Source organism: Nicotiana tabacum, chromosome 3 (genome assembly GCF_000715075.1).
Source record: "Nicotiana tabacum cultivar K326 chromosome 3, ASM71507v2, whole genome shotgun sequence".
NCBI classification, from domain to species: Eukaryota; Viridiplantae; Streptophyta; class Magnoliopsida; order Solanales; family Solanaceae; genus Nicotiana; species Nicotiana tabacum.
The window spans coordinates 86450618-86476366 of NC_134082.1; the positions used below are offsets into that span (position 1 = coordinate 86450618).

At 40.2% G+C, this 25749-nt stretch overlaps 2 protein-coding genes across 2 annotated transcripts; both read left to right on the forward strand.

The window, feature by feature from the left end:
* Positions 1-643: 643 nt before the first annotated feature.
* On the forward strand, positions 644-3743 carry LOC142176552 (uncharacterized). Its single transcript, XM_075244523.1, has 5 exons — positions 644-838; positions 1459-1717; positions 2214-2629; positions 2796-3389; positions 3483-3743. The coding sequence occupies exons 1-5, from the start codon at positions 644-646 to the stop codon at positions 3741-3743; spliced, it is 1725 nt and encodes a 574-aa protein (XP_075100624.1).
* Positions 3744-21447: 17704 nt separating this feature from the next.
* Positions 21448-22078, forward strand: LOC142176555 (uncharacterized). The gene is made up of 2 exons (XM_075244527.1): positions 21448-21571; positions 21624-22078. The coding sequence occupies exons 1-2, from the start codon at positions 21448-21450 to the stop codon at positions 22076-22078; spliced, it is 579 nt and encodes a 192-aa protein (XP_075100628.1).
* Positions 22079-25749: the final 3671 nt, after the last annotated feature.

Consider the following 25749-nt stretch of genomic DNA (forward strand, 5'->3'; position numbering starts at 1 on the left):
AGAATTTATTTTTGAGTCTGTTTGTAGTTTTGAAATTCCAAGAAATTGAGTAGTTTGAAGTCTTTTGTAATAGAAAGGTTTAGGAGTTTTTATTAATGAAAATTGAAAATTCCCAAAAAATTATTTCTTTATTTTTTGCATTTATTTTCTTGAACTACGTAACGATCTGATTCACGCGGTGTTGTGATACGTAGGCAGTCCTTATCGGATCCGGTCATGATGTTTGTAAATAACTCAAATAAGAGAGGGATGTGAAAGGAAAGAACCGAAAGAAAACCCAAAAAGAAAAAAAAAAGCCAAAGAAAAACCAAAAGAAAAACGAACGAAAACGCAAGGAAAGAGAGGGAAGAAAAGAGCGGAAAATGGGAATAGAAGCACAAAAAGCCAAAGTGGAAGAAAAGGAAATTGGGGGAAAAGTAAGCAAAACCGGGATAAAACATGCAACTGTGGCGAAACATGTAGAAACACATTTAATTGTATAGGTGCATCACACCTCCAACGTGTGATTACCTATGTGATTAACTGCTCCAAACTGACCGGTTTGTTGTCTACTGTTAAGTCCCGGGTTCTATAGTAAGGTGGTTGGTTTTGTGGTAGTCTAGCTTCATATCCATACTTCACGAGGTCAAAAGGAAGTGTTGAAATGTCTTCAGAAATTCCTCTACCAACAGTTCTTATTCTGGAGGATAGTCCGATATCGGCCATCCCAACTTCTGAGTCAGCAGTTGCTGAGGAAAATAGGATTCTGCATCTCCGTATGATGGAAATGTGGGACATCTGGGCAAACGGAAAAGAACTACTAAGTGTAGTACCCGAATTCCCGGAGCTGTTTCCCAGGGCAAGTGGAACCTCCAACATCCCCATAAGTTATCCAAATACCCCACTGGGATTTCCTACCATTTCAGCCCACTTTGCTGGAACACCTTCTGAGGCCCGCCCCCAGGTGTTAGCTTCAGGTGCGGCTTCAAATATATTCACTGCGCTACCTTGTTCAGCCACGACACAACCTGCTTTACCCAGGCCTAGCTTCGATCCATCTTCCTTCACATTTCAAGCACCATCTTTCCCAATGGAACTAACCCAGTTTACTACCAATGCTTACCCTCAGCCGCCTCAGTACGATTTTACCGCAGGGTAGGAGAAAACCGCAAAAAACCCTGAATAAGAGGAGATTACCAGAAAGATGAGAAGCATGGAGCAAAGTCTTAAAAATATACAGGGTCTGAGTGGGCAAAAGAGCGTGTCTTACGCTTACCTGTGCATGTTCCCACACGTACATTTACCCTTGGGTTTCAAAACCCCAAAGTTCAAAAAATATGACGGGCATGGGGATCCCATAGCCCACCTCATAAGGTACTGCAACCAACTGCGGGGAGCGGGCGGAAAAGAAGAGCTACTCATGGCTTACTTTGGAGGGAGTTTGGTTGGCATTGCTTTTCAGAATGGTATATGGATCAGGATATATCTCATTGGCATATCTGGGATGACCTGGCTCGGGACTTTGTCAGGAAGTTTCAATATAACATCGACATTGCCCCTGATAGGAATTCATTGTCAAATCTAAATAAGAAGTCCTCGGAATGCTTCCGAGAGTATGCTGTCAAATGGCGCGAACAAGCGGCCATAGTCAAACCTCCAATGGATGAAACAGAGATGGTCAGTGTCTTCCTTCAAGCCCAAGAGGCTGATTATTATCAAAACATGATGACTGGGATGGGTAAGCCATTTGTCGAAGCCATCAAAATCGGTGAAATAGTTGAAATGGGTTGAAAACAGGGTGAATCTTGAGTCAGTCTGCTATAAGGGATACCTCCCAAGCAATCCAAGGCGAGTCTAGAGGAGTAGCAAACCGGAAGAAAAAGGAAAAAACAACAATGGAAACATCAAGTGCAAGAAAACCCCGTCCACCCAGACCTCTTTTCTCTGAAAGAACCCCGCAACATTACTATCCCCACCAAGATGTGGCTTATGCTATGGTTCCTTAGCCATACGCAGTGATGAACGCCCAAACCTACGTTACGCCAAAACAATAATTTAATCAAAACCAAGCTCCATTTCCCAGAAATCAACCTCCTCATCAAGCTCACTATAATCCTCGACCTCCACAGAACAACTTTCGTGCCCAGGAACCACCCAAGATACCAAACTTCACACCCATCAGTGAGTCTTATTCCAGCTTGTTCCCCAAACTTGTTCATATGGGTTTGTTGCAGCCTGTACCCCAAACCGGGCAGAACCCAACATCGCCCTCTTACAGAGCTGGTGCTCGATGTGCCTACCATTCGGGGCAGAAGGGCATGATACAGATGACTGTTGGACCCTAAAGAGGGCTGTGGAAAATCTGATAGAACAAAAGAGAATAGTGCTAAAGGACGAAGACGTTCCTAATATAACCAACAATCCATTACCGGCTCATAACAACGGGCCGGTTATTGGAATGATCTGTGAAGATAGAGAATTTGATCCAGCTCTAAAAGCCATCATTGCCATAGCCGATATGGAAAAGAAGCCAAAAGCTATCATAAGACAAGACAAGGGGGATAAAAAGAGCAAACCTACCCCCCAGAATACAGAAAAGAAAGTGGAAGCTGAAGCTAGGATAGTGCCCTCCAAAGATGTCGTTCTCTATGTTCCTCAAGGCCATAAGAAAGAACAGATGTCATTGAGTCCTCCTAGAAGGTTTGAGCTAAACAACTGAGCTAAATGTATGTGCCCAAAGGGACCTACGTGGTGCAGGGGCCGATAATTCCACCAAGGCTGAATGAGCCCGTGGTTATTGACCACGCTTTGCAAAGGCCCATGACGGATCCCCTACCGTTCCATGGAACTATAACAAAGCGGTAGTAACTTACAAAGGCAAAGAGATCTCGGGAGAAGTTAAGGAAAATAACCCAGCTGAGAAGTACCTCAATCTGGAGGAAGTGAATAATGCCACAAATAAGCATTTCCCACCTAAGAAGCCAGTGAGTGCTAAAAAAGCAGAAACGTTCTTCAAGAAAATGAAAATGGCAGACTATGAGATAATTGACCAGCTCCGAAAGTCTCCTGCCCAAGTCTCCTTGTTGTCTTTGCTAATGAATTCAACTGAACATCAAAAAGTGTTAACCAAAACTCTTAATGAAGCATACGTGCCCATTGAAACAACTGTAGAACGGTTGGAGAGGATGGCAGAAAAGTTTTTTGCAGTCAATCAAATCTCTTTCAGCAAGAATGATTTGCCCCCGAAAAGGGCTGCATACAACAAAGCTCTTCACCTGACAGTTAAATGCGAAGGGTATTATGTGAAAAGGGTCATGCTAGATGGTAGTTCTGGGGTAGATATTTGCCCTCTCTCAACTCTGCAATGCATGGAAATTGGTACTGAGAGAATCAGACCCAACAACGTCTGTGTGCGTGCTTTTGATGGCATAAAAAGAGATACAATAGGCGAGATTGATTTGATTCTGACTATTGGCTTGGTCGACTTCGAGGTGACCTTTTAGGTCTGGGACATGGATACTTTCTATAATTTCCTCTTGGGAAGGTCGTGGATTCACGTAGCAGGGGCTGTACTTCCTACTCTCCACCAGATGGTGAAATTCAAACATGAAGATCAGGAGATTGTAGTTCACGGGGAAGATAAGCAATCGATTTATCGGGACCCGTCAGTCCCTTGTCTTGAAGCTAGAGAAGGAAGTGAACATATAGTCTATCAGGATTTTGAGATTGTGGTCGTGGACCAATGTGAAGAAGGAGACCCTTGACCTCAACCCTTTCTTTCAAATGCATCAATTATGGTGGCCAAAGAAATGATCAGACATGGTTACAAACTCGGGAAGGTGCTCGGGAAGTCATTGCAAGGAATTGTCGAACCTATCACTCTGGCTGCTAGTGAGAAGTTCTTTAGGGTGGGTTTCCATCCCACATCAGCTGATGGAAAATGGGCGGATGAAAGAAAGAACAATGGTCGGGTTTTGCCTCAACCGATTCCGTATCTTTATAGGACATTTGTCAAGCCTAAGTACAATGAGGAAGAGGAGGATGAGGCCTTTACGACCGAGGAAATTGAAGAAATATGTGGGGCTATGAGGCAGATGCTGTATGAAACCCACATGGTCCAACCAGCGGAAGGCTCAAGCACCGCTAAGGTGCTATACATGGGACCCAATGCCAAACTGCAAAATTGGAAGGCTACTCCATTCCCAATCAGGCGGGAATCCTGGTAGTCCAGTCCTGCCACTTTTTCTGCATCACAAGTTATTTCAAGGTGTAACTCGGATGTTTTCTTTAGTTTCCTGTCTTTAATTCCCGATATAAACCCTGTTATCTTCAAATTCCAAGAAATGATATCAATATTTCATCGTTCATCTTTCTTTATTCTTTCTGATTTTTGTTATTTTTCTCTTTTATTTTTTCTTTCAGTTCTAATAATGTGGCTTTAAATAACATGACATGCTTTCGGACTTCATGCCCAGATTCAAACACGATGTCTAACTGTGAAATAATGAACCAAGAACCGAAATATGATGAAGAAGAGGCTTTTAGGGAAATAAATCGAGAATTGGAAAAATTTGAGAATAGACCTAAGCTGAACTTAAATGATACTGAGCCGGCTAATTTGGGTAGTGCTGAAGAAATCAGGGAAACCAAGATAAGCATTCACACAGATGAAAAAACTCGGGACGCATTGATCCAACTTTTGTTTGAGTTCAAAGATGTGTTTGCTTGGTCATACGATGACATGCCAGGACTAAATGTTGATTTGGTGGTTCATAAGTTGCCAACTTACCCCGATTGTCCCCCTGTCCAGCAAAAGCAAAGAAAGTTTAAAATCGATATCAGTGACAAGATTAAAGAAGAGGTCATAAAATAGTTGAAAGCGGGGGTGATCCGAGTGGTTCGATACACCACATGGTTAGCCAATGTAGTTCCAGTGCCAAAGAAAGACGGGAAAACCCGAGTGTGTGTGGATTACATAGATCTGAACAAAGCAAGTCCTAAGAATAATTTCCCTTTGCCGAACATCCGCATCCTTGTTGATAACTGTGCCAAGCATGAGATACAGTCCTTCGTGGATTGTTACACAGGATATCACCAGGTGTTGATGGATGAAGTTGATGGAGAAAAGACAGCTTTTACCACACCCTGGGGCATGTACTGTTATAGGGTCATGCCTTTTGGTTTGAAGAATGCCGGGGCAACCTACATGAGGTCCATGACAGCCATTTTTCATGATATGATACACCAAGAGATAGAGGTGTATGTGGATGACGTGATCATCAAGTCCAGGACCCAGTATGACCATGTTTGGGATTTGGGAAAATTCTTTGAGCGGGTGCGTAAATATGATCTGAAGCTAAACCCAGCCAAATGTGCATTTGGGGTTCCATCTGGCAAACTTTTGGGATTCATAGTCAGTCGGAGAGGCATCGAGTTAGACCCAACAAAGATAAAGTCCATTCGAGATTTGCCTCCTCCAAGAACCAAGAAAGATGTTATGAGCTTGCTGGGAAGATTGAACTACATCAGCCGATTCATTTCCCAGTTGACGTCTACATGTGAACCCATCTTTAAGCTGCTAAAGAAAGATGCAGCAGTTAAATGGACAGACGAGTGCCAGCAAGCTTTTGAGAAAATCAAAGAATACCTGTCGAACCCTCCAGTCTTGGTTCCACCTGAACCGGGAAGGCCCCTGTTATTGTATTTGACAGTCTTGGAGAATTTTTTTGGATGTGTCCTCGGGCAACATGACGTGACCGGGAGGAAAGAACAAGCAATCTACTATTTGAGCAAAAAATTCACAAGTTACGAAGCTAAATATACCTTGTTGGAAATGACTTGCTGCGGTCTGACTTGGGTTTCTTAGAAGCTGAGGCATTACTTGTTGGCCTACACCACCTATCTCATCACCAGGTTGGATCCTTTAAAGTACATATTTCAGAAATCAATGCCCACGGGAAGGTTAGCAAAGTGGCAGATCCTGCTCACTGAATTTGACATAGTCTATGTCACCCGCACGACAATGAAAGCCTAGGCTTTAGCGGATCATTTGGCTAAAAACCCGGTTGATGATGAATACCAGCCTTTGAGCACCTACTTCCTGGATGAAGAGGTAAACTCAGTTGAGGCAATATCCGAAGATACCAATGCATGGAAAATATTTTTTGATGGAGCGGTAAACACGAAAGGGGTTGGAATCGGGGCAATCTTGATCTCACCCACTAGTCAGCATTATCCAGCAACGGCCCGACTTTGGTTTTTCTGCACAAACAACCCCACCGAGTATGAAGCCTGTATTATGGGTATGAACATGGCAATCGACCAAGATGTCGAAGAATTGTTAATCATGGGAGATTTAGATCTGATTATCTGACAAGCCCAAGGAGAATGTGAGACTCGAGATGTCAAACTTATTCCCTACAGGCAACATGTGGAAGATCTTGGCAAGCGATTCAAGTCAATAGAGTTCACGTACATCCCTTGTTGTCACAATGAACTAGCTGATGCACTTGCTACTTTGGCTTCGATGCTGCCATACCCAGGCAACGCCCACATTGATCCCTTGGAAATCCAAATCCGGGTAAGGCACGGTTACTGTAATACGGTTGAGGTAGAACCAAATATTCAGCCATGGTATCATGACATCAAAAAAATTCTGAAAACTAAAGAATACCCCGAGCAAGCCAGTGGAGACCAAAAGAGAAACATTAGACGACACACAAGTGGTTTCTTCTTGAGCGGTGATGTCTTGTACAAAAGGACTCCGAATCTCAACTTGTTAAGATATGTTGACAACGAAGAGGCCGGAAGGATCATGTATGAAGTGCACGCAGGAGTGTGTGGACCCCACATGAATGGGTATGTTTTGGCAAAGAAAATCCTTCGAGCGGGTTATTACTGGATGACTATGGAAAAAGACTACTTCAGCTTCGTTCGGAAATGTCATCAATGTCAGGTGCACGGTTATTTGATTCATGCACCGCCTATAAAATTGCATCCCATGTCATTACCTTGGCCATTTGTTGCTTGGGACATGAACTTCATTGGGCCGATTGATCCGAAAGATTCGAATGGACATAGATTCATATTAATCGCTATCGACTACTTCACAAAGTGGGTCGAAACAATTACTCTCAAATCTAACACCAAGAAAGTTGTAGTAGACTTCGTACATTCCAACCTCATCTGTCGTTTTGGTATTCCTGCAACTATCATTACAGATAATGCTACAAATTTGAATAGTCATTTGATGAGGGAGATATATGAACAATTCAAGATAACGCATCAGAACTCTACTCCTTATCGAACCAAAGCCAATGGTGTCGTCGAAGCAGTAAACAAGAACATCAAAAGTATTTTGAGAAAGATGATTCAAAGTTCCAGGAAATGGCATGAAAAGTTGCCTTTTGCATTGTTGGGGTACCATACTACTATGCGTACATCGGTCGGAGCGACCCCGTACCTTTTGGTTTATGGCACTGAAGCCGTAATACCCGTAGAGGTTGAAATCTCTTCTCTCCAAATTATTGTTGAAGCTGAAATTAAAGACAGTGAACGGGTCAAAATCCATCTGGAACAGTTAACCCAGATCAATGAAAGTGAATGGCTGCAGTCTGCCACAGACAGTTGTATCAACAAAGAATGGCCCGTCCCTACAACAAGAAAGTGCGTCCTAGAAACTTTGAAGTGGGGCAACTCGTTTTAAGGCGTATTCTTCCCTATCATCAGGAAGCAAAAGGAAAGTTTGCTCCCAACTGGAAAGGTCCATACATTATCAGAAAATTGTTGCCAAAATGGGCATTGTATCTGGGAGACATTGAAGGGAATGACCCTGAAACAGTTGTGAATGTAGATGCAATCAAAAGGTATTATGTCTAATCCTTCTGCAGCAATAGCATTATCCGATTAAGATGACGAAGGCTTTCATTCTCGCTACCCCAAACACTCCAATATTTTGCTAACCATTTGAGCCAGTTACCTTTCTTTCATTACCCTCTTTGGAACCCGAAGACGCTTGTAACAAAAAAAATGAATGAAAAAAATGAAATGATGAAAACAGAAAAACAAAAGAAAATCAAAAACAAAGTTTCCTGAACTACGTTCGACTTGATTCCGAAAAGATACGTAGGCAGCCTCTCTCCGGGGTTCAGTCACACCAAAACAAAAATCCAAAGTCCCCCCAAAAAAAAGTGAAACTGGGGCAGAAGTTATATTGGTTCGGCGATAATCCCGCCTGAATGGTTCCAAAGTTGTAATTCGATCCGAATTCTTTTTACCCAAATCGTGTTCAAGTCCTTCCGATCAATCGGCAAAAGGTGTTCAAAATCGGACAACACAGCTGTTTAGATATGATGCGATCAAAATGAGAGAGTCTTATTGGTGAAAACCCACGGGCACCATAAGTCGATGGTGAGTAGAAAAACTGAAAACGAGAGTCTTGTTAGTGAAAACTCGTAAAGAGCACTATAAGGCGACGGTGAGAAGAGAAATGAGAGAGGTCGATTGGCAAAAACCCTCAAAGGGCGTCGTTGATCGAAAAGAAGAAACCCCTCACCACCATTGGTATTGAAAGAGTCCTGGCAAGGTTTCTCGGTTTTAAAGCACGGGTCGCAATGGGTTTATGAGAAGTTGAATGGTTGTGCAGATCGGGTATCCAGTCCAAGAACCATGTCATGTCTATTGAAGTGTACATGCACCCTAGATCCTTCTTTCCTCCCTGAAAGGGACCCTTCTCCTTAAATTCATTTTCTTGTCCTTTGTTTACTTTTCCTTGAATCCCTTTCGGTCTAATTCTGTTCCGAAACTAATACAAAGAAAAGGTGGAAAGATTAGTTTTACAGGGTTTTGCTTAATAAAAGCCAAGTCCAAAGAAAATTACTCAGCCTCAGCAGATGCATCAAGTCGATCCCAACTGGCCATGATGGCTGATGCTCTGAAATCAGAGTTATTGAAAATGAAAAGAAATACAAAGTCAAAATCCCCTAGAGGCAAAATAAGGTGGGAGGGCTAAAAGCCTCACAAAGTTGAACCATCATCTGGAAAGTTTGGGAAGTTGAGTTCCTCGGTTTTAGGAGAGAGATCAATCTTCAAAAAAGTCAGCAAGCAGCAGAGGTTCTCACCAAAAGAGTTGGGCCGAGATCAAGTGATCAAAACAATCAAGGCCACAAAACCAACCACCGTTTCAAACTAACAATTGTTCTTTGTTTGAAAAATTGAAACAAGTGCAATCCAAAGCAACCGTGCAAGAAGAAGGTGCAACCAAAAGGAAAAAGAAATGCGCAAGTGTTAGAAACAGTTTTGCAGCAACAATCCATAAAAAGGTAAGTCCCCTCCAAATATTTTCCCATATTTACTCATTCCATAAAAAAAAAAGGAAAACAAAATGAAAAAAAGAAAATAAGAAGAAAATTCAAAAAAATAGTAGCTTAGGATCCCTAATCCCAATCGTATACGCTTTTCCAACATAGTGTCTCCAACCCCTAGTTGAGATTTTTTTAGACATAGGGTCTCCATTCCTTAGTCGCCTTTTTTCCATCATTAGGGCTCCAATCCCTAAGTTGAGATTTTAGACATAGGGCCCCCATACGCTAGTCGCCTTTTGCCAACATTACGGCTCCAATTTCTAAGTTGAGATTTTTAGACATAAGGCCTCCATTCCCTAGTCGCCTTTTTACCAACATTAGGGCTCCAATCCCTAAGTTGAGATTTTAGACATAGGGCCCCCATTCCCTAGTCGCCTTTTGCCAACATTAGGGCTCTAATCCCTAAGTTGAGATTTTAGACATAGGCCCTCCATTACCTAGTCACCTTTTTGCCAACATTAGGGCTTCAATCCCTAAGTTGAGATTTTTTGGCATAGGGCCTCCATTTCCTACTGACGTTTTGCCAACATTAGGGCTCCAATCCCTAAGTTGAGATTTTAGACATAGGGCCTCCATTCCCTAGTCGCCTTTTTGCCAACATTAGGGCTCCAATCCCTGAGTTGAGATTTTTAGACATAGGGCCTCCATTCCCTAGTCGCCTTTTGCCAACATTAGGGCTCCAATCCCTAAGTTGAGATTTTTAGACATAGGGCCTCCATTCCCTAGTCGCCTTTTGCCAACATTAGGGCTCCAATCCCTAAGTTGAGATTTTTAGACATAGGGCATTCATTCCCTAGTCGCCCTTTTGCCAACATTAGGGCTCCAATCTCTGAGTTGAGATTTTTAGACATAGGGCCTCCATTCCCTAGTCGCCTTTTGCCAACATTAGGGCTTCAATCCCTAGGTTGAGATTTTTAGACATAGGGCCTACATTCCTTAGTCGCCTTTTTGCTAAGAGCTCCAATCCCTAAGTTGAAATTTTAGACATAGGGCCCCCATTCCCTAGTCTCCTTTTGCCAACATTAGGGCTTCAATCCCTGAGTTGAGATTTTTAGACATAGGGCCTCTATTCCCTAGTCGCCTTTTGCCAACATTAGGGCTCTAATCCCTGAGTTGAGATTTTAGACATAGGGCCTCCATTCACTAATATCCTTTTTTGCCAACATTAGGGCTCCAATCCCTGAGTTGAGATTTTTAGACATAGGGCCTCCATTCCCTAGTCGCCTTTTTGCCAACATAGGGCCTCCATTCCCTAGTTGAGATTTTAGACATAGGGCTTCCATTCCCTAGTCGCCTTTTGCCAAAATAGGGCTCCATTTCCTAGTTGAGATTTTAGATATAGGGCTCCATTCCCTAATCTCTTCTTCCTAAAGACACACAATCCTTATTTTATCGCTTTAAAAAAAGGTTTAGATTTTAGTTACAAATAACTCATGAAATTTTCCTAGTGAAAACTGGGGCAGAAAATTTCGTTCGTTTGTTTTGGTGTCTGAGCAGGTCTGACATCGAGGCACAGGATTCAAGATGACCAAAAGAATGAGTCTCAATACAGAATAAAGAAAAGAAGAAAAAGAACAAAAGAAGTGAATTCAAAATGCTGAAGCGAAGAAAGATGCAGACTGCTCAAGATATGATTGAAGTCATAAGCTTCGCATGCCTCACCTTGATCAAAAGCTGAAGAAAGAACCAACACCTACAGCTAACGAGCATCAAGATTCACATCAGAGTCTGCAGCAAGAACCAGTCAAGACTCAAGATCAAGCCTCAAGAGATTTATAGATAGGAATCTTGTAACTTGTAGTTGATAGGCTTAGCTAGTTAGTTTTTGTTTTTCATTTTGGTGTAATAAGGAGTTCAGCAAGCATTAACAGCAGCGATAACAGTGAAATCACAGCTTCCCGGTAGTCCCAGCTACCAAAACTTCCAAAACTACACTGACATGATTCTTTTATAGCCAAGGATATGTAGGCAACCTTGGAAACAAGGTTCGGTCAGACACTTTTCAAAAAAATGCTTCCCATGGAGTTTCAGATAGGCAAAAATCTCTCGTAACTGCTCATTTTATCTTTGCCCGAAAACCCTTCGTGTCTCCGAGCAAAGAGAGGCAGCTGTGAGCACATGATTTTTGCCTCAGATGAATAACTCCTACAGAATTCCAAAAATTATATTTTTTCTTTTAATTATTTGTTAATTTAGGAATTATTGTAGAATTTTCCTGATTGTTTGCATTTCCGTGTGCATGTTTAATCTTGTTTAAATCATAAAAATACAAAAATACATTTCATTTGCATTTAGGATTTAATTTTATATTTTTAGATTAATTAGTAATTTAGTGTTTTACAAAAATAAAAAATCACAGAAAAACGACTTATTTTTGCATTTTTAATTTTTAGTTTCGAATTTTGGTAGTTTTCTTTCAATTTGGTATTTAATTAGTTGTGTTAATTATTAGTTAGAGTTAATTAATATTTTTGATGGTTTAATTTAGTTTTAATAAATTATTTTTATTTTTATTTTTAATTTGAAAAAAAAAAGAAAAGGAAAAGAATTTTGAATTTGAAAAAGAAAGGGAAAAAGGACAAAAATAATGAGAGAATCTGATTTTTGGGTCATTTTAATTGAAATTCCTCAGGCCCAAATGATTATGCCCCATTACCCATTCCAAAATAAGCCCAAGCTCGTGTCCAACCCGGTCAGCTCCTTTTTGACACCCAAACGACGTAGTTTAGAGTTCTTTAGTTTTAATCCAATCTCAACCATTCATTCATCAGATCCAACGGCTTAAACTATTCCTCCCATTTTAATTAATATGTCCGAAATCCATCAGTTAAACCTAGTCCAAACAACTCCCCATCTACTTCTCTCATCTCCCTCATCAGAGAGTTCCTTAACCTAACGTCGCCCTTGAGCGATCCGCCATTTTTACCGGCGAGACAGCTTCCAGTCACTACCAAACTTCAACCCCATAATCCCCATAGTCCCTTAAACACTAAACCACAACCAATTTCCCCTAAATCCTTTCCACTTCTCCTTAATTTCAGATCTTAAAACGGAACCCTAGACTTGTGCCTGCCTTCGATTCTTCATTTAAAAGGTCCGGCTCTGTTATTCTCTAAACTTTCGAAGATGATTTTGGGCCATAATGAGTGCTAGACGTTTGTTCTCACAAGAACAAACTGACTAACACTCCTTGTTCGCCTCAAATCGGAGAGCATTGGAAGTCCGTTCAAGCCCTTTTACTGTTTGACTATTTTTGGTATTTCTCTGCCTCTCATTATTTTTGTGTTGTCTTTCTCATGTTCATCTTCTTCTGTCTTCTTCCCCTTTTTATCTCCTATCTTTTCTGTCCATTTTTGTATGCATTTCAAGTTGCATATTGTCTGTTTCTTCTTATTTCTTTATTCTTCTTTTGTTAGTTCTAATCGATCCATGTTGCATGTTTAAGATTTAAGTCATATTAGTAATTATCAACATAATAGTGTAATTAACATTTTATTCTTTAGTAATTTTTTTTTTCGATTTCAGTTTATGCTTGTTGTTATTTGAATTTCTTCTTTTGTTCTGCTCTGTTCGTTCTTCTTTTGATGCCGACAATGGTAGAGCCTCTAGGCTTGCCTATTTGGCCTATGATTTTTTGGGTTACAATTTGGGCTTCAAGGGTTCAGGAGCCCAAAGGCCATAGAACCAGCTAGTACAGTAGCTCAAGACCTTTGGGTCATTTGTCTGTTTGGTAGGTTGAAGTAATTTTCACAGGTTTAAGAGTTAGTTTAGGAATTGTAGGTGGTAGAATTTCTTGTAACTGAATAGGGGAAGCTTCCTAGAAGCTGGGATTGGGACTTATATGAAAAACTAATTTTTAAGCTAGGGATTAAACAACAAAAAGGAAAATTAAAAAAGGATAAAAGTGCAAAACTAATTCCTTTCTATGCTACCCTAAAAGCTTGCCTATAAAGGCACTCTTTCTTCATTAACAAGTAAGAGGAGGAGAGAGTAAAAAAGACTAAAAAGGAAACGGCTGGATTTGGAAAACGCTGAAGAACAACGCTGAATTTTCTGCATTTCTTTGTTCAATTTGGTTTTGGTTTGGGTTTCAAACTCCTGAATTTAGAACCCTTTAGAAGATCTCTAAGTCATTTGGAAATCGAAGAATGGTTTGAAAGCTGGTTTTTGCTGTTTGGTTTGGGCTGAAATCATTGCTGTTTGGTTCCATTTTTACTAGGTTACTGTTGCTGCTCCTTCTTAACTTCAGACTTTTCTTTGTTCATTTGCTGTAATTAGGTACACATTTTGGACCTTTTGTCAATATGGGAAATCTGAACTTGAAGCTCTTTTGAAGATGTAGATCTTGATTTAACTGAATACATATGCATCAGTTTGTGCTTCATTATGTCTTTTCTCTGTATTCAGCGATATTATGACTATTTAAATATGTATTGAGTATGTCTTTATATCTTAAATTTTGTCAGTTAGTTTCATTTGGTTTGATTATTCGTTGTCTTGCGTTGAGGGTAAAACTGTTATAAGATAGTTCTTGTGGAGATGAAAAGCTCGTTGTATTAGAATGTTGCTCTTACTTGCTCGAGCTGTCAAGTGAGTTGAGACTACAGTTAATTGATCTATGGTTTTTCATCTCAATTAGAGATTGGTTTGGGCATCTGAACAGATTCAATATGTAATGTTGCAATTTTGATGTTTGATTTGAATAGCTTAAGGTTCTAAAGTAAACTCACTAAATGTGTTTGTATCCAGGAAGTTTAGGCAATAATTCTGATTTTTCAAAAATGCAAAAAGGGGTTATGTGTTCTTGAGCAGGAAATGTCTTGGGTTATAATGTAGATTTGGCTTATTTGAAATCTCTTATTAAAATCAGTGCATATTCGTTTCCCTCTCAAGGATTGGAATTGGACAGGCTTAAGTCAGTATTAACTTCTAAAATTGTTCTGAAATGGTTTGTCCTTTAATGAAATATGAGTTCATGATGAAAGCATTTTTGTATGAGTTGTTGTCACATTAGGAAGGCTAATTTCATTATGGAATGTATGTTGGCATCAAGGTGTGTTTCGCATTTGTCAAAGAGCATCATTATCTGTTTTTGATCTTTTGTTTTAAAGCTATTGGGTTATTGTCATTTGACCCAGTTGTGCTGAACTTCCCTTCTCGGCAGGCATGTCTTTAATCTAGGCTTCATGATAGGCCCAGTTGCATTCTCATGCCTGTTCAGGCTATTAACAATTGGTCGTTAGGCCAATAGTCAGCTTAGACTCCTTCAATAATCAAACGTGGGTTCTGTTACTACTAGTTCCATGGCTATTAAAATAAGCTTGGTTTGAAAGTGAATCAGAAGTTCCACTAGTCTTTTAATAAATTGACTAGATTCTTAAAGTAGATTTGAGGTGTGCCATATTAAATAAGATATAGTTATGGCCATCAAAAGATTTAGTTTGAATTTCCTTTAAAAAAGGAATCGAGGGGTGTCGGGCCAAATAAAATCTCAAAACACATGGCCCTCACTTAATTAATGTTAATCCTTAGAAATAGAGGTGTGCCATTTAGTTGAAATTTCCATGGCCCTGGCAAATTTGAAAGTGCGTAGTTGCTTTAGGCGCATAACTTAAATTACTTTCCTAAATTCGGGTGTGCATTTCATGTGACCCAAATCCAAATCTCAACAATGTTAAATAAAATGTGTCATGGACCGCGGGTGCATTTCATGTGGCGTGGTTCAAAAATGTGTTTTAGATAACGTTGAATTTTCCTAAAATTCATTAAAAGCGGTTAATAAGTTAAAATTATATCACAGGCTAAAATATGTATTTAAAATCAGATAATAGACCAATTATAATAGTTTAAGTGACAGTGCTAGAACAACGGAATCCAGGAATGCCTAACACCTTCTCCCGGGTTAACAGAATTCCTTATTCAGAATTTCTGGTTCGCAGACTTCAAAAGGAAAGTCGAATTTTCCTCGATTTAGGATTCAAAATAAATCGGTGACTTGGGACACTCAAATAAACTATTCCAAGTGGCGACTCTGAAAAATAAACAAAATAATCCCATTTTTAATAATGTCACTTTAATTGGAAAAACTCCTTTATATCCCCCTCGGGGTGGTGAAAAGGAGGTGCGACAGGAAATAAGATCGAAGATTTGATGATGCTAAAACAAAGGAAGTCCAGAATTAATGATGTTAAATCAAAGGAAGTCAAGCCATTAAAAAGGAAACCAAATCAGTCCCCCCATCTCAGTCTCAATCAAAGGACATCGAGGCTGTCTAACAAAGGAAATATATCAAGTGCAGCTCGAGAATATCAACCCTCTCTTAAGGACTATATTAGAAGATTGACCAACCAAATCGAAGCCTCAAATCATTCCATGACGTAAGGACATGAAACAGGAAGGGCATAAACAAATCCAACTCATCTAAAGTGCAGGATTCGGAGGCACCCCTTGGGTAAAATCTCTTAGAGGATTCAGTGCCTCAATCAAGATCAATCTGCAACGACTCTCAAACTCTCCTTTAAGAAGACTTCCAATCTCAATAAGAATACTTAAGCAACTACAAACACTATCTTCTAAGTCTCTCTATTTCTTAGCACAATCACTGTATTCTTGAGTTTACAAGTGTCACAAGAAAAAGGAAGAGTTAGAACAAAAGAGAGTTGTGTCAACATCCAGAACTTACTAGTAATCATCGTTGGTGGTGAACGAACTAAAACCATCACTGATGTAATTATTTATCAAGATCTAAGGGAACCCTTGTGGCCCAGGGAACTGGACGTAAGTACCACACCGGTACCGAACCAATATAAAAACTGATGTGTCTTGTTTAGCTTTCAATTTGTTTGGTTCATATCTACTTTATTTATTTGCTGCGTGAAACCTAGTCGACTAAACTTTTCATTAGTCAACCAATTTTTAATAGACCACAATTCAACCCCCCCTCTCCCGTACTTTCAAAAGTTGTCAGTACATGTTCTATCTTTCATTTGCCAAGTACACCCTTATATGTTTTTAATTTTTAATTGCAATTACTTGTTGAATACATGCTTTGTCTGTCAAATGTCATCATTGTTAATTGATTCTCGAAAATAGAACAACTAGGGGACCTTTGTAGTAGTGTAAGCCCATTAGGGGACATTAAGAATATTCCGCTGATTATTACTTTTATTTTGTTTCTTACAATTCGGAAGGGTTCCTCTCTAATATATAAGGGGGACAAAAAACCTTGGAAGGGTCAGTGGATACTCTAGGAAACTTACTAATCTTGAATGAAAAGAAACTTTGCAACTCTCTTCTCTTTACCTATTATTATCTAGAGATTATTATCTTCAGCTATGATTTACCCCTTCATCTTTGATTGATTTGTTCAAAAAGGTTTTAACATCTTTTGAGTCAAACAATTTGGCGCCGTTTGTGGGGATTTCTATAGCTGAAATCATAGTTCTCATCTAGATTTCTGAAAGCGATAATTACTTTTCTTCAAACCTCATAAAGAACAACAAGGGCGGGAAAGCAAGCGAGGCTAAGGGCGGTAGCAGATGTCTCGAATAATATCCTGAACTCCCTCAATGAAGCCGGCAGAGAAGACAATGAGAATACAATACCAAGCTCTACACCGGTGGGAGAGATCTAACCTCTTCCGCACGGGGATCTAACGATCTTGACGAAAGGGGAGTCTTGGCATCCACAGTAGGGGAAGCACCACTAGTAGTCAAAAGGCTACTAGAAAAATGGTTAACGAGTGCTTTGAGCAACATGCTCAAGAAACCCACTCAAGGAGATGTCGAAGACATGCCACCTACAGAAACCGCAGTTACCGCCCGATGAGTCGAGCCTACACGAGCAGATAACACCTGCAGTGTTACTAATGCAGGTGATGATACACTTATGGCCATCCTAAAGAAAATGGAAGAGATGGAAAATAAGAACAAAACTCCGCGACCAGATGAAGGAACATCAGGAGAGGGTCAACAAAATACCAGGCGCTCCGAAGCTATTACCAAAACACGATGTGGGCCGATTTGTCGAACAACCATACAACGAAGGGGCTGCTCCCCATCCTATTCCAAAGACCTTTAAAATACCGCCATACTTGAGAATATATGACGAAACCACGGACCCAAAGGATCACATAATCCATTATGTCACTGTAGTAAAGGGCAATGATCTATCAAAAGAACAGGTACCGTCTGTGCTGCTAAAAAAGTTCGTTGAGACTTTGACAAGGGGAGCATTGACATGGTACTCCCAACTACCAGCACAATCGATATCGACGTTCAAAGAGATGGTATATAAGTTTGCCACCGCTCACGCAGGAGCGAAGAAGGCCGAGTCTAGGGTCAATGATATCTTCGTCATCAGGCAAACGACGGGCGAGGGACTTTGAGATTTCCTGGCCCAATTCAACAGAGTAAGGATGAGTCTACCAAACGTGTCAGAAGGGATGGCAGTAGCAACTTTTCAAAATGGGTTAAACAGGAACGGATCAAAGGCAACCAAAAAACTACTCAGTAGACTTATGAAGTACCCCCCTACCACATGGGAAAAGATCCACAACGCCTATTGCGCCGAGGTAAGGGCAGACGAGGATGACCTGAATGGCCCGCTTCAGCGATTAACTTCAGTCCAGATCGAGACAAGGAGAGATCGATGTAACGACGGGCAAAGGGATCAACCACCATGTTTCTATCGAGAAAGGCATCAACCCTATATCCGCACATCCAACCCACCCCCTCCGCGACATGCGGATGTCATGCCACGACACATTGTACCCCTCAGAAACAAAAGAGGTATGCCTCCACTACTATTTGCTCAGAATTTTTGTGTTTCCCTTTCAGAGATAGTGTATGCACTGGAGAAACTGCACACGAAGGTGCAGTGGCCGCAAAAGATGAAATCGGATCCAAGAACCAGGAGGTCGAACGTCCTATGTGAATTCCACCAAAAAGAGGACACAATACCGAAGACTGCATAGGTCTGCGGCAAGAGGTAGTTAGGATGTTAAACCAGGGGTACTTGAAGGAACTTCTAAGCGATAAAGGAAGGGCAACTTCACTCGAGGGCGCGACCCACCTCAAGGACCTCCAAAGCCACCATCACCGGCTCGCACCATTCAAATGATCATTGGCAATAGCGACAACACAGTAATCAACCATGTGAAGTTCACCACCACGCACAAACTCAAGCGGACGGTCGCCCACGAACAGTATGACGACCTCGAAGATAGTATTATCTTCGATAAGTCAGATACTGACGGTTTGTCTTTCCCTCACTATGACGCTTTGGATATAACTTTATGCATTGCTGATACCGATGTAAAAAGAATCATAGTGGATGACGGAAGCGGTGCGTGTATTGTTCACCCGCGAGTCATCATGCAAATGAGGCTCGAGGATAAAATAATACCGTATTGTATAACACTAATGGGTTTTAATAATGTAGTAGAGCGTACATCTGGAGAAATAGTGCTACCTGTCCTAGCAGGAGGGGTTACCCTGGAAACGACATTCCACATCATGAACCAGGAAACCGCCTACAACGCCATCATAGGACAACCATGGATACACGACATGCGAGCCGTCTCCTCAAGCTTCTATCAAGTGATCAAATTTCCCACCCCATGGGGGATATTCAGCATCCGAGGCGAGCCACGTACCGCCCAAGAATGCTACCGGATCGCCCAAGATTGCACACACACCAAACAGCTAAAAGGAGAAAGTGCAAAAGCATAGCAATCAGCCATATCGGGCACCAAACCCGACATACAAGTAGATACCATCAAAGATCCAAACATTATAGAAGCTTGCAAGGCAACCATAGAAGATCTCGATCCCGTCTAGTTAGATAACACCGACTGCACCAAAAAGGCTTATGTTGGACAAAACCTCTTGGAGTTGAGTGAGTATCGTGAGTTTTTAACTAACAACGCCAATTTGTCTGCTTTTTCCCACTTAGATATGCCAAGAATCCCAAGGGAGATCGCCACACACAAGCTGAATGTTGATACTTTATCCACCGGTACGACAAATGAGGAGAAAGTTCAACATCGTGATCAATGAGGCGGTCAACGAGGAGGTTGATAAATTACTTGCCAATGGTTCCATCAGAGAATCGAAATACCCCCAATGGGTCGCCAATGTGGTCATGGTCAAAAAGAAGAACGAGAAATGGCAAATGTATGTTGACTTCACCGATTTAAGCAAAGCATGTCCGAAGGACTCTTTCCCGTTACCTCACATCGACCAACTTATCGATGCAACAGCAGGGCACGAACTGCTGAGCTTCTTGGACGCGTACTCCGGTTATAAAAAAATTCTAATGGCGGAAGAAGATCAAGAAAAGACCACTTTTATCACCCACTGAGGTATGTATTGCTATAAGGTGATGCCATTTGGGCTTAAGAATGAAGGGGCCATGTATCAAAGATTAGTCACCAAAATGTTCAAAAGACAACTTGGAAAGACAATGGAGGTTTACATCGACGACATGCTAGTGAAGTCGGCAAAGAAAGAAGATCACATTGGTCATCTGAGTGAAGCCTTCGAAAAACTATGGCAATATGGGATGAAGCTGAATCCCGAAAAGTGCACCTTCAGTGTGACTTCTGGAAAGTTCCTTGGCATCCTAGTGTCACAAAGGGTAATTGAGGTCAACCCGGATCAAATTAGGTCCATCGATGCAATACCAGAGATACTGACCAGCAAAAAGCAGGTGCAGAAATTGACAGGACGAATAGCCACCTTATCAAGGTTCATTTCACGAGCCTCGGACAGATGCCATAAATTCTTCAATGTACTGAGGAAAGACCATGGGTTATAATGGAAAGATGAACGCGTCGACGCCCTAAGAAAACTGAAAATGTATCTATCCTCACCACCACTACTCGTCAAAGTGGATCCAGGTAAATGCCTACTTGTGTATCTAGCAATTTCCGAAGTTACGGTAAGCGCGGTTTTAGTCAGGGAAAATAAAGGTACGCAATATCCGATTTACTATATCAGCAAAACTTTAATCGATACCGAGATGAGGTACCCCCACCTTGAAAAACTAGCTCTGGCATTGGTCGTAGCTTCACAGAGCTTAGACCGTACTTTCAATGTCACCCCATAAGAGTGGTGACAACCTTCCCCCTAAGGGGTATCCTATACAAACATGAACTATCGGGTAGATTAGCCAAATGGGCCATAGAACTAAGTGAGCATGATATAACATACCAACCACGAACTGCCATTAAGTCGCAGGTGCTCGCCGACTTCGTCGCTGATTTCAGCATGGAAATATTGCCTGAGGTAGAACAGGAAGCACTCCGCACTTCTACACACACCGACCTCTGGGTCCTCTACACCGACGGTGCCTCTAATGCCTTGGGATCGGGACTGGGACTCGTCCTCGAGGTCCCTACAGGTGAAGTAATTCGCCAGTCCATACGATGCCCCGAGATGACTAACAACGAGGCCGAGTATGAAGCTGTGATTGCAGGTTTGAACTTAGCCCTCAAATATGGCGCTCGACGACTCATCCTCCACTGTGACTCTCAACTCGTGGTGAATCAAGTCACCGAGACTTTCCAAATCAAAGACCAGAGACTACAAAGGTACCAGTTAGAAATCCACAAACTGCTACCAGAATTCGACGAATACCGCCTTGACCAAATACCCAGGGCACAGAATATTGAAGCAGATGGCCTCGCTAAACTAGATGGGGCCACCAAGAATATCAACAAGGAAAACGTGGTCACCCTCCTTCATTATGCAATAGACCACGTCGAGGTACATTCCATAAACTTAACTTGGGACTGTCATAGTCGCTTCACGGCCTATTTGCAGGATGGCATGCTCCCGCAAGATAAAAAAGAAGCCAAGAAACTCCGGGTACAGGCAGCCCGATACAGCCTAGTAAATGACGATCTTTATAAAAGAACATTCGGCGATCCCCTAGCCAAATGTCTTGGGCCACATCAAACAAGACGAGTACTGGAAGAAGTACACGAAGGGCACTGCGGCGCCCATATGGGAAACTGCCCCCTCGTTCGATGCCTCATCCGTGCCGGCTACTACTGGCATACCATGAAAAAAGAAGCCACAGACTATGTCCGAAAATGTGAGCAATGTCAAAAGTACGCCCCTATGATACATCAAGAAGGGGAACTCCTTCACTCCGTTACTTCGCCATGGCCATTCATAAAGTGGGGAATGGATATAGTTGGCTCTCTCCCAGCAAGATGAGGAAAGGTACGCTTCCTTTTGGTATTAACTGACTATTTTTATAAATGGGTGGAAGCAGGTGCATATACTCAGATACGTGAGCAGGAGGTCATTGCGTTCATATGGGAAAACATTATATGCCATTTTGGCATCCCCAAAGAAATTAGTTGCGACAACGGACCTCAGTTCGTCGGAAAAAGAACGACTGAGTTTTTCGAAAAATGGCACATCAAACGAATACTCTCCATGCCCTATCACCCTGCCGCCAATGGTCAAGTCGAATCCTCCAACAAAGTAATACTGAATATATTGAAAAAGAAGCTTGGGTTATGGCTTGAACTACTACCAAAAGTGTTATGGGCATATCGTACTATGCAAAAAACTAGCACAGGAGAAACACCATATTCACTGGTCTACGGGACCGACGCAGTTATACCCATCGAGGTCGGGGAACCCAGTTTGAGATACTTCAACGAGAGTGGACCAGGTAATGATGAAATTAGGCTACAAGATCTGGATGAAGTCGAAGAATGAAGAGAAATGGCCCACATAAGAATGGTAGCCCAGAAGCAGCAAGTAGAAAGAAATTACAATACGAAAGCCAAGGTGCGACCACTCAAAGTCAGAGACTATGTCCTTATGGCTAAAACACAAGCATCAAAATACCATAACGAGGGAAAATTGGGACAGACCATACAAAATCATAGCTGCAGCAAACAAAGGAGCGTTCCAATTAGAAACAATGGAGGGAAATATACTTCAAACAGTTGGAACATCGCCCATCTCAAGTACTTTCACTTCTGAAAGAAGGCGTCACCTAAGTCGTACTCTTTTTCCCTCACTCGGGTTTTGTCACAGTCAGGTTTTTCCGGGGAGGTTTTTAACGAGGCGGCAAGGGGGATGCCTCAAGGATCGAGGTGTTGTTCATTACCTCGACCCGTTGACATGGACTCCGGAATGAAGTAATGAAGGGACTGGATATAGATAGTCGAATCTCCATTGAATGTGCAGAATCAACATGTGGTTCTCACAAGAATTTAATTGAATCTCCATTGTATGTACAGAGCCAACATGTGACACAAGAATTTAATCAAATCTCTAGTATATGTGCATAGTCGACACGTCATATTTACAAGTATATAATTAAACCACCATTGCATAAACAAATTCATGTCTTTCTACGGGAATACGATCAAATCTCCAACAAAAAATGGCCAAGGCTATCGACGAAAATATAAGTTGGACCTCGTTCGAACCACGACGGGATTCTACTTCGACGACAGCTCGAAGCAACATCCAATGGCCAAGGCCATCGATAAAAATATAAGTTGGACGTCGTTCGAACCACGACGGGATTCTACTTCGACGACAGTTCGAAGCAACATCCTAATGGCCAAGGCCATCGATAAAAATATAAGTTCGACCTCATTTGAACCACGACGGGATTCTACTTCGACGGAGCTCGAAGCAACATCCCAATGGCCAAGGCCATCGACGAAAATATAAGTTCGACCTTGTTCAAACCACGACGAGATTCTACTTCGATAATAGCTCGAAGCAACATCCCAATGGCCAAGGCCATTGAAAAAAATATAAGTTCGACGTCGTTTGAACCACGACGGGATTCTACTTCGACGACAGCTCGAAGCAACATCCCAATGGCCAAGGCCATCGACGAAAATATAAGTTCGACCTCGTTCGAACTACGACGGGATTCTACTTCGACGACAGCTCGAAGCAACATCCGAATGGCTAAGGCCATCTGTAAGCACGTGATTTTTGCCCTATATGAGAATCACTCTCAAAAAATTCAAATAAAATGATTTTTCTTAGTGTGCAATTTTGTGAGATTTTGTGATATTTTTTGGATAATTATTTGTATTTGTCTGTGCTTGTTTATTTATTAAATTAATAAAAAATACAAAATATGTCGCATTTTGCATGTAGGATTTAATTCTACAATTGTTAGTAATTAAATTTGTTTACAAAAATTAAAAATTAAAAAAATAGACATCTTTTGCATTTTTAGCATTTAATGTCCAAATGAACAATTTTATGCTTAATTATTACTTAATTGTGCGTTAATTGTTATTGGAAGTTAATTTGCGCTTTTATAACTTAATTTAGTTCTTAATAATAATTTAATTACTTTTATAATTTAGTTTTAGAAAAATAAAAGAAGAAAAAAGAACAAAAATACAAAGAAAAATCGGATTGGGCCACTTCTTCAATTTCAAACCACAGGCCCAAATAATTGCCCAACTTTCCCCATGACCCGATCCACTTCAAAACGGGTCGACCCGGTCCGCTCCATTAACCCAACACCCCTTCTTCATTTTTGTACAACACAAAACAAAACCAAAAAAATAAAAAAATAAAAGGTGAATTATCACTATTAATAGTTTTATTTTTTGTTTTTTTTATATATAAAAAATCCGAAAATATTTTATTTTATTTTTATTTTTTTAAAAAAACATATATATATATATATATATATATATATATATATATATATATATATATATATATATATATATATATATATATATATATATATATAATAATTTCGGGAATGATAAAAAAAAATAAGAAAAAGGGAAGTATTGAATAAAAAAATATAAAAGAAAAATAGGTGGAATTCTCTTCTTTTTTTTAAAAAAGTAAAAGAATGTAAAAAAAATTAAAAAAATAAAAAGCTTTGTGGAAATTTTAAAAAAATTAAAAAGTAAAAGAAGGTTAGAATTTAAAAATAAATATAAAGGTATCTGAAAATTTAAAAAAATTTAAAGTAATTGAAAGTAGCATTTTTAAAAGAAAAAGAAAAGATAGTGGTTTGTTTTTTAAAGAAAAGTTAAATAAAGTGAGATTCTCTTTTAAAAAAATAAAAAGTGGGATTTTAAATAAGATAAAGTAATTAAAGTTGTAATTTTAAAAATAAAAGTAAATAAAGGTGGGATTTCTTTTTCTAAAAAAATAAAAGCAATTTGTAAATGGGATTTCTTTTAATTTAAAAAATAATAAAATAATAAAAAACAAATCTGGAAATTTCGAAAATTTTGCTATAAATAGAAGAGAAAATTTAGGAAGAAGAGTGGAAAAAAGAGGAAAAACTAGATAGAGAGAAGAAGAAAAGAGGGGGGGAGAGAGCAGTATACACTCGATATACACTCTAGATACATAGAATATACAAGTACATAATTCATTTTTGAGAGAGTAAAAAAGATAGAAACAAATTTTCTGAAATATTGAGAGCGGAAGAATGCCATAGAGAGTTCAAATCTAGAAAGAAAAAAATAAAGAGAGATTTCCGCACTATTTGTCTTCTCCATTTTTACTAGTTTTCTCCATGTTGCTTGGCTGTGTGGGTTAACTGGACCAAAAATCCTAAACATGACCCAAAAGATGGCTTTTTATGCAAAGTCAGCCTTCCGACGTCCCTTTCGGGAACATTCGGCTATTTATGACAAAACAGCATCACCTGACTTATTTATGACTCTTTTTATCGTTTTTCAAATTAGAAAACTCAATATTGCAAACACGGCCTTTCAACGTCTCGGGGACGAAGATTTTTAAGGCTGTGTGGGTCAACTGGACCAAATCTTAAAAATGACCCAAAGGTGGCTGTTTATGCAAAGTCAGCCCTCCGGCGTCCCTTTCGGGAACATTCGGCTATGTCTTGATAAAACAGCGTCTCTTTTTCTAAAAAAATAAAAGCAATTTGTAAATGGGATTTCTTTTAATTAAAAAAATAATAAAATAATAAAAAACAAATCTGAAAATTTCGAAAATTATGCTATAAATAGAAGAGAAAATTTAGGAAGAAGAATGGAAAAAAGAGGAAAAACTAGATAGAAAGAAGAAGAAAAGAGGGGGCGGAGAGAGCAGTATACACTCGATATACACTCTGGATACACAGAATATAAAAGGACAGAATTCATTTTTGAGAGAGTAAAAAAGATAGAAACAAATTTTCTGAAATATTGAGAGCGGAAGAACGCCATAGAGAGTACAAATCTAGAAAGAAAAAAATAAAGAGAGATTTCCACACTATTTGTCTTCTCCGTTTTTACTAGTTTTCTCCATGTTGCTGGGATTTCTGGACTGAGGTGTTGAAGCTACTGTGTTGGGCTTTCTGCTGCTGTATGTTGCTGTGTTACATACTACTTTGCTGATCTTCTTCTTCTTGTACTGGGCGGATGAACCCG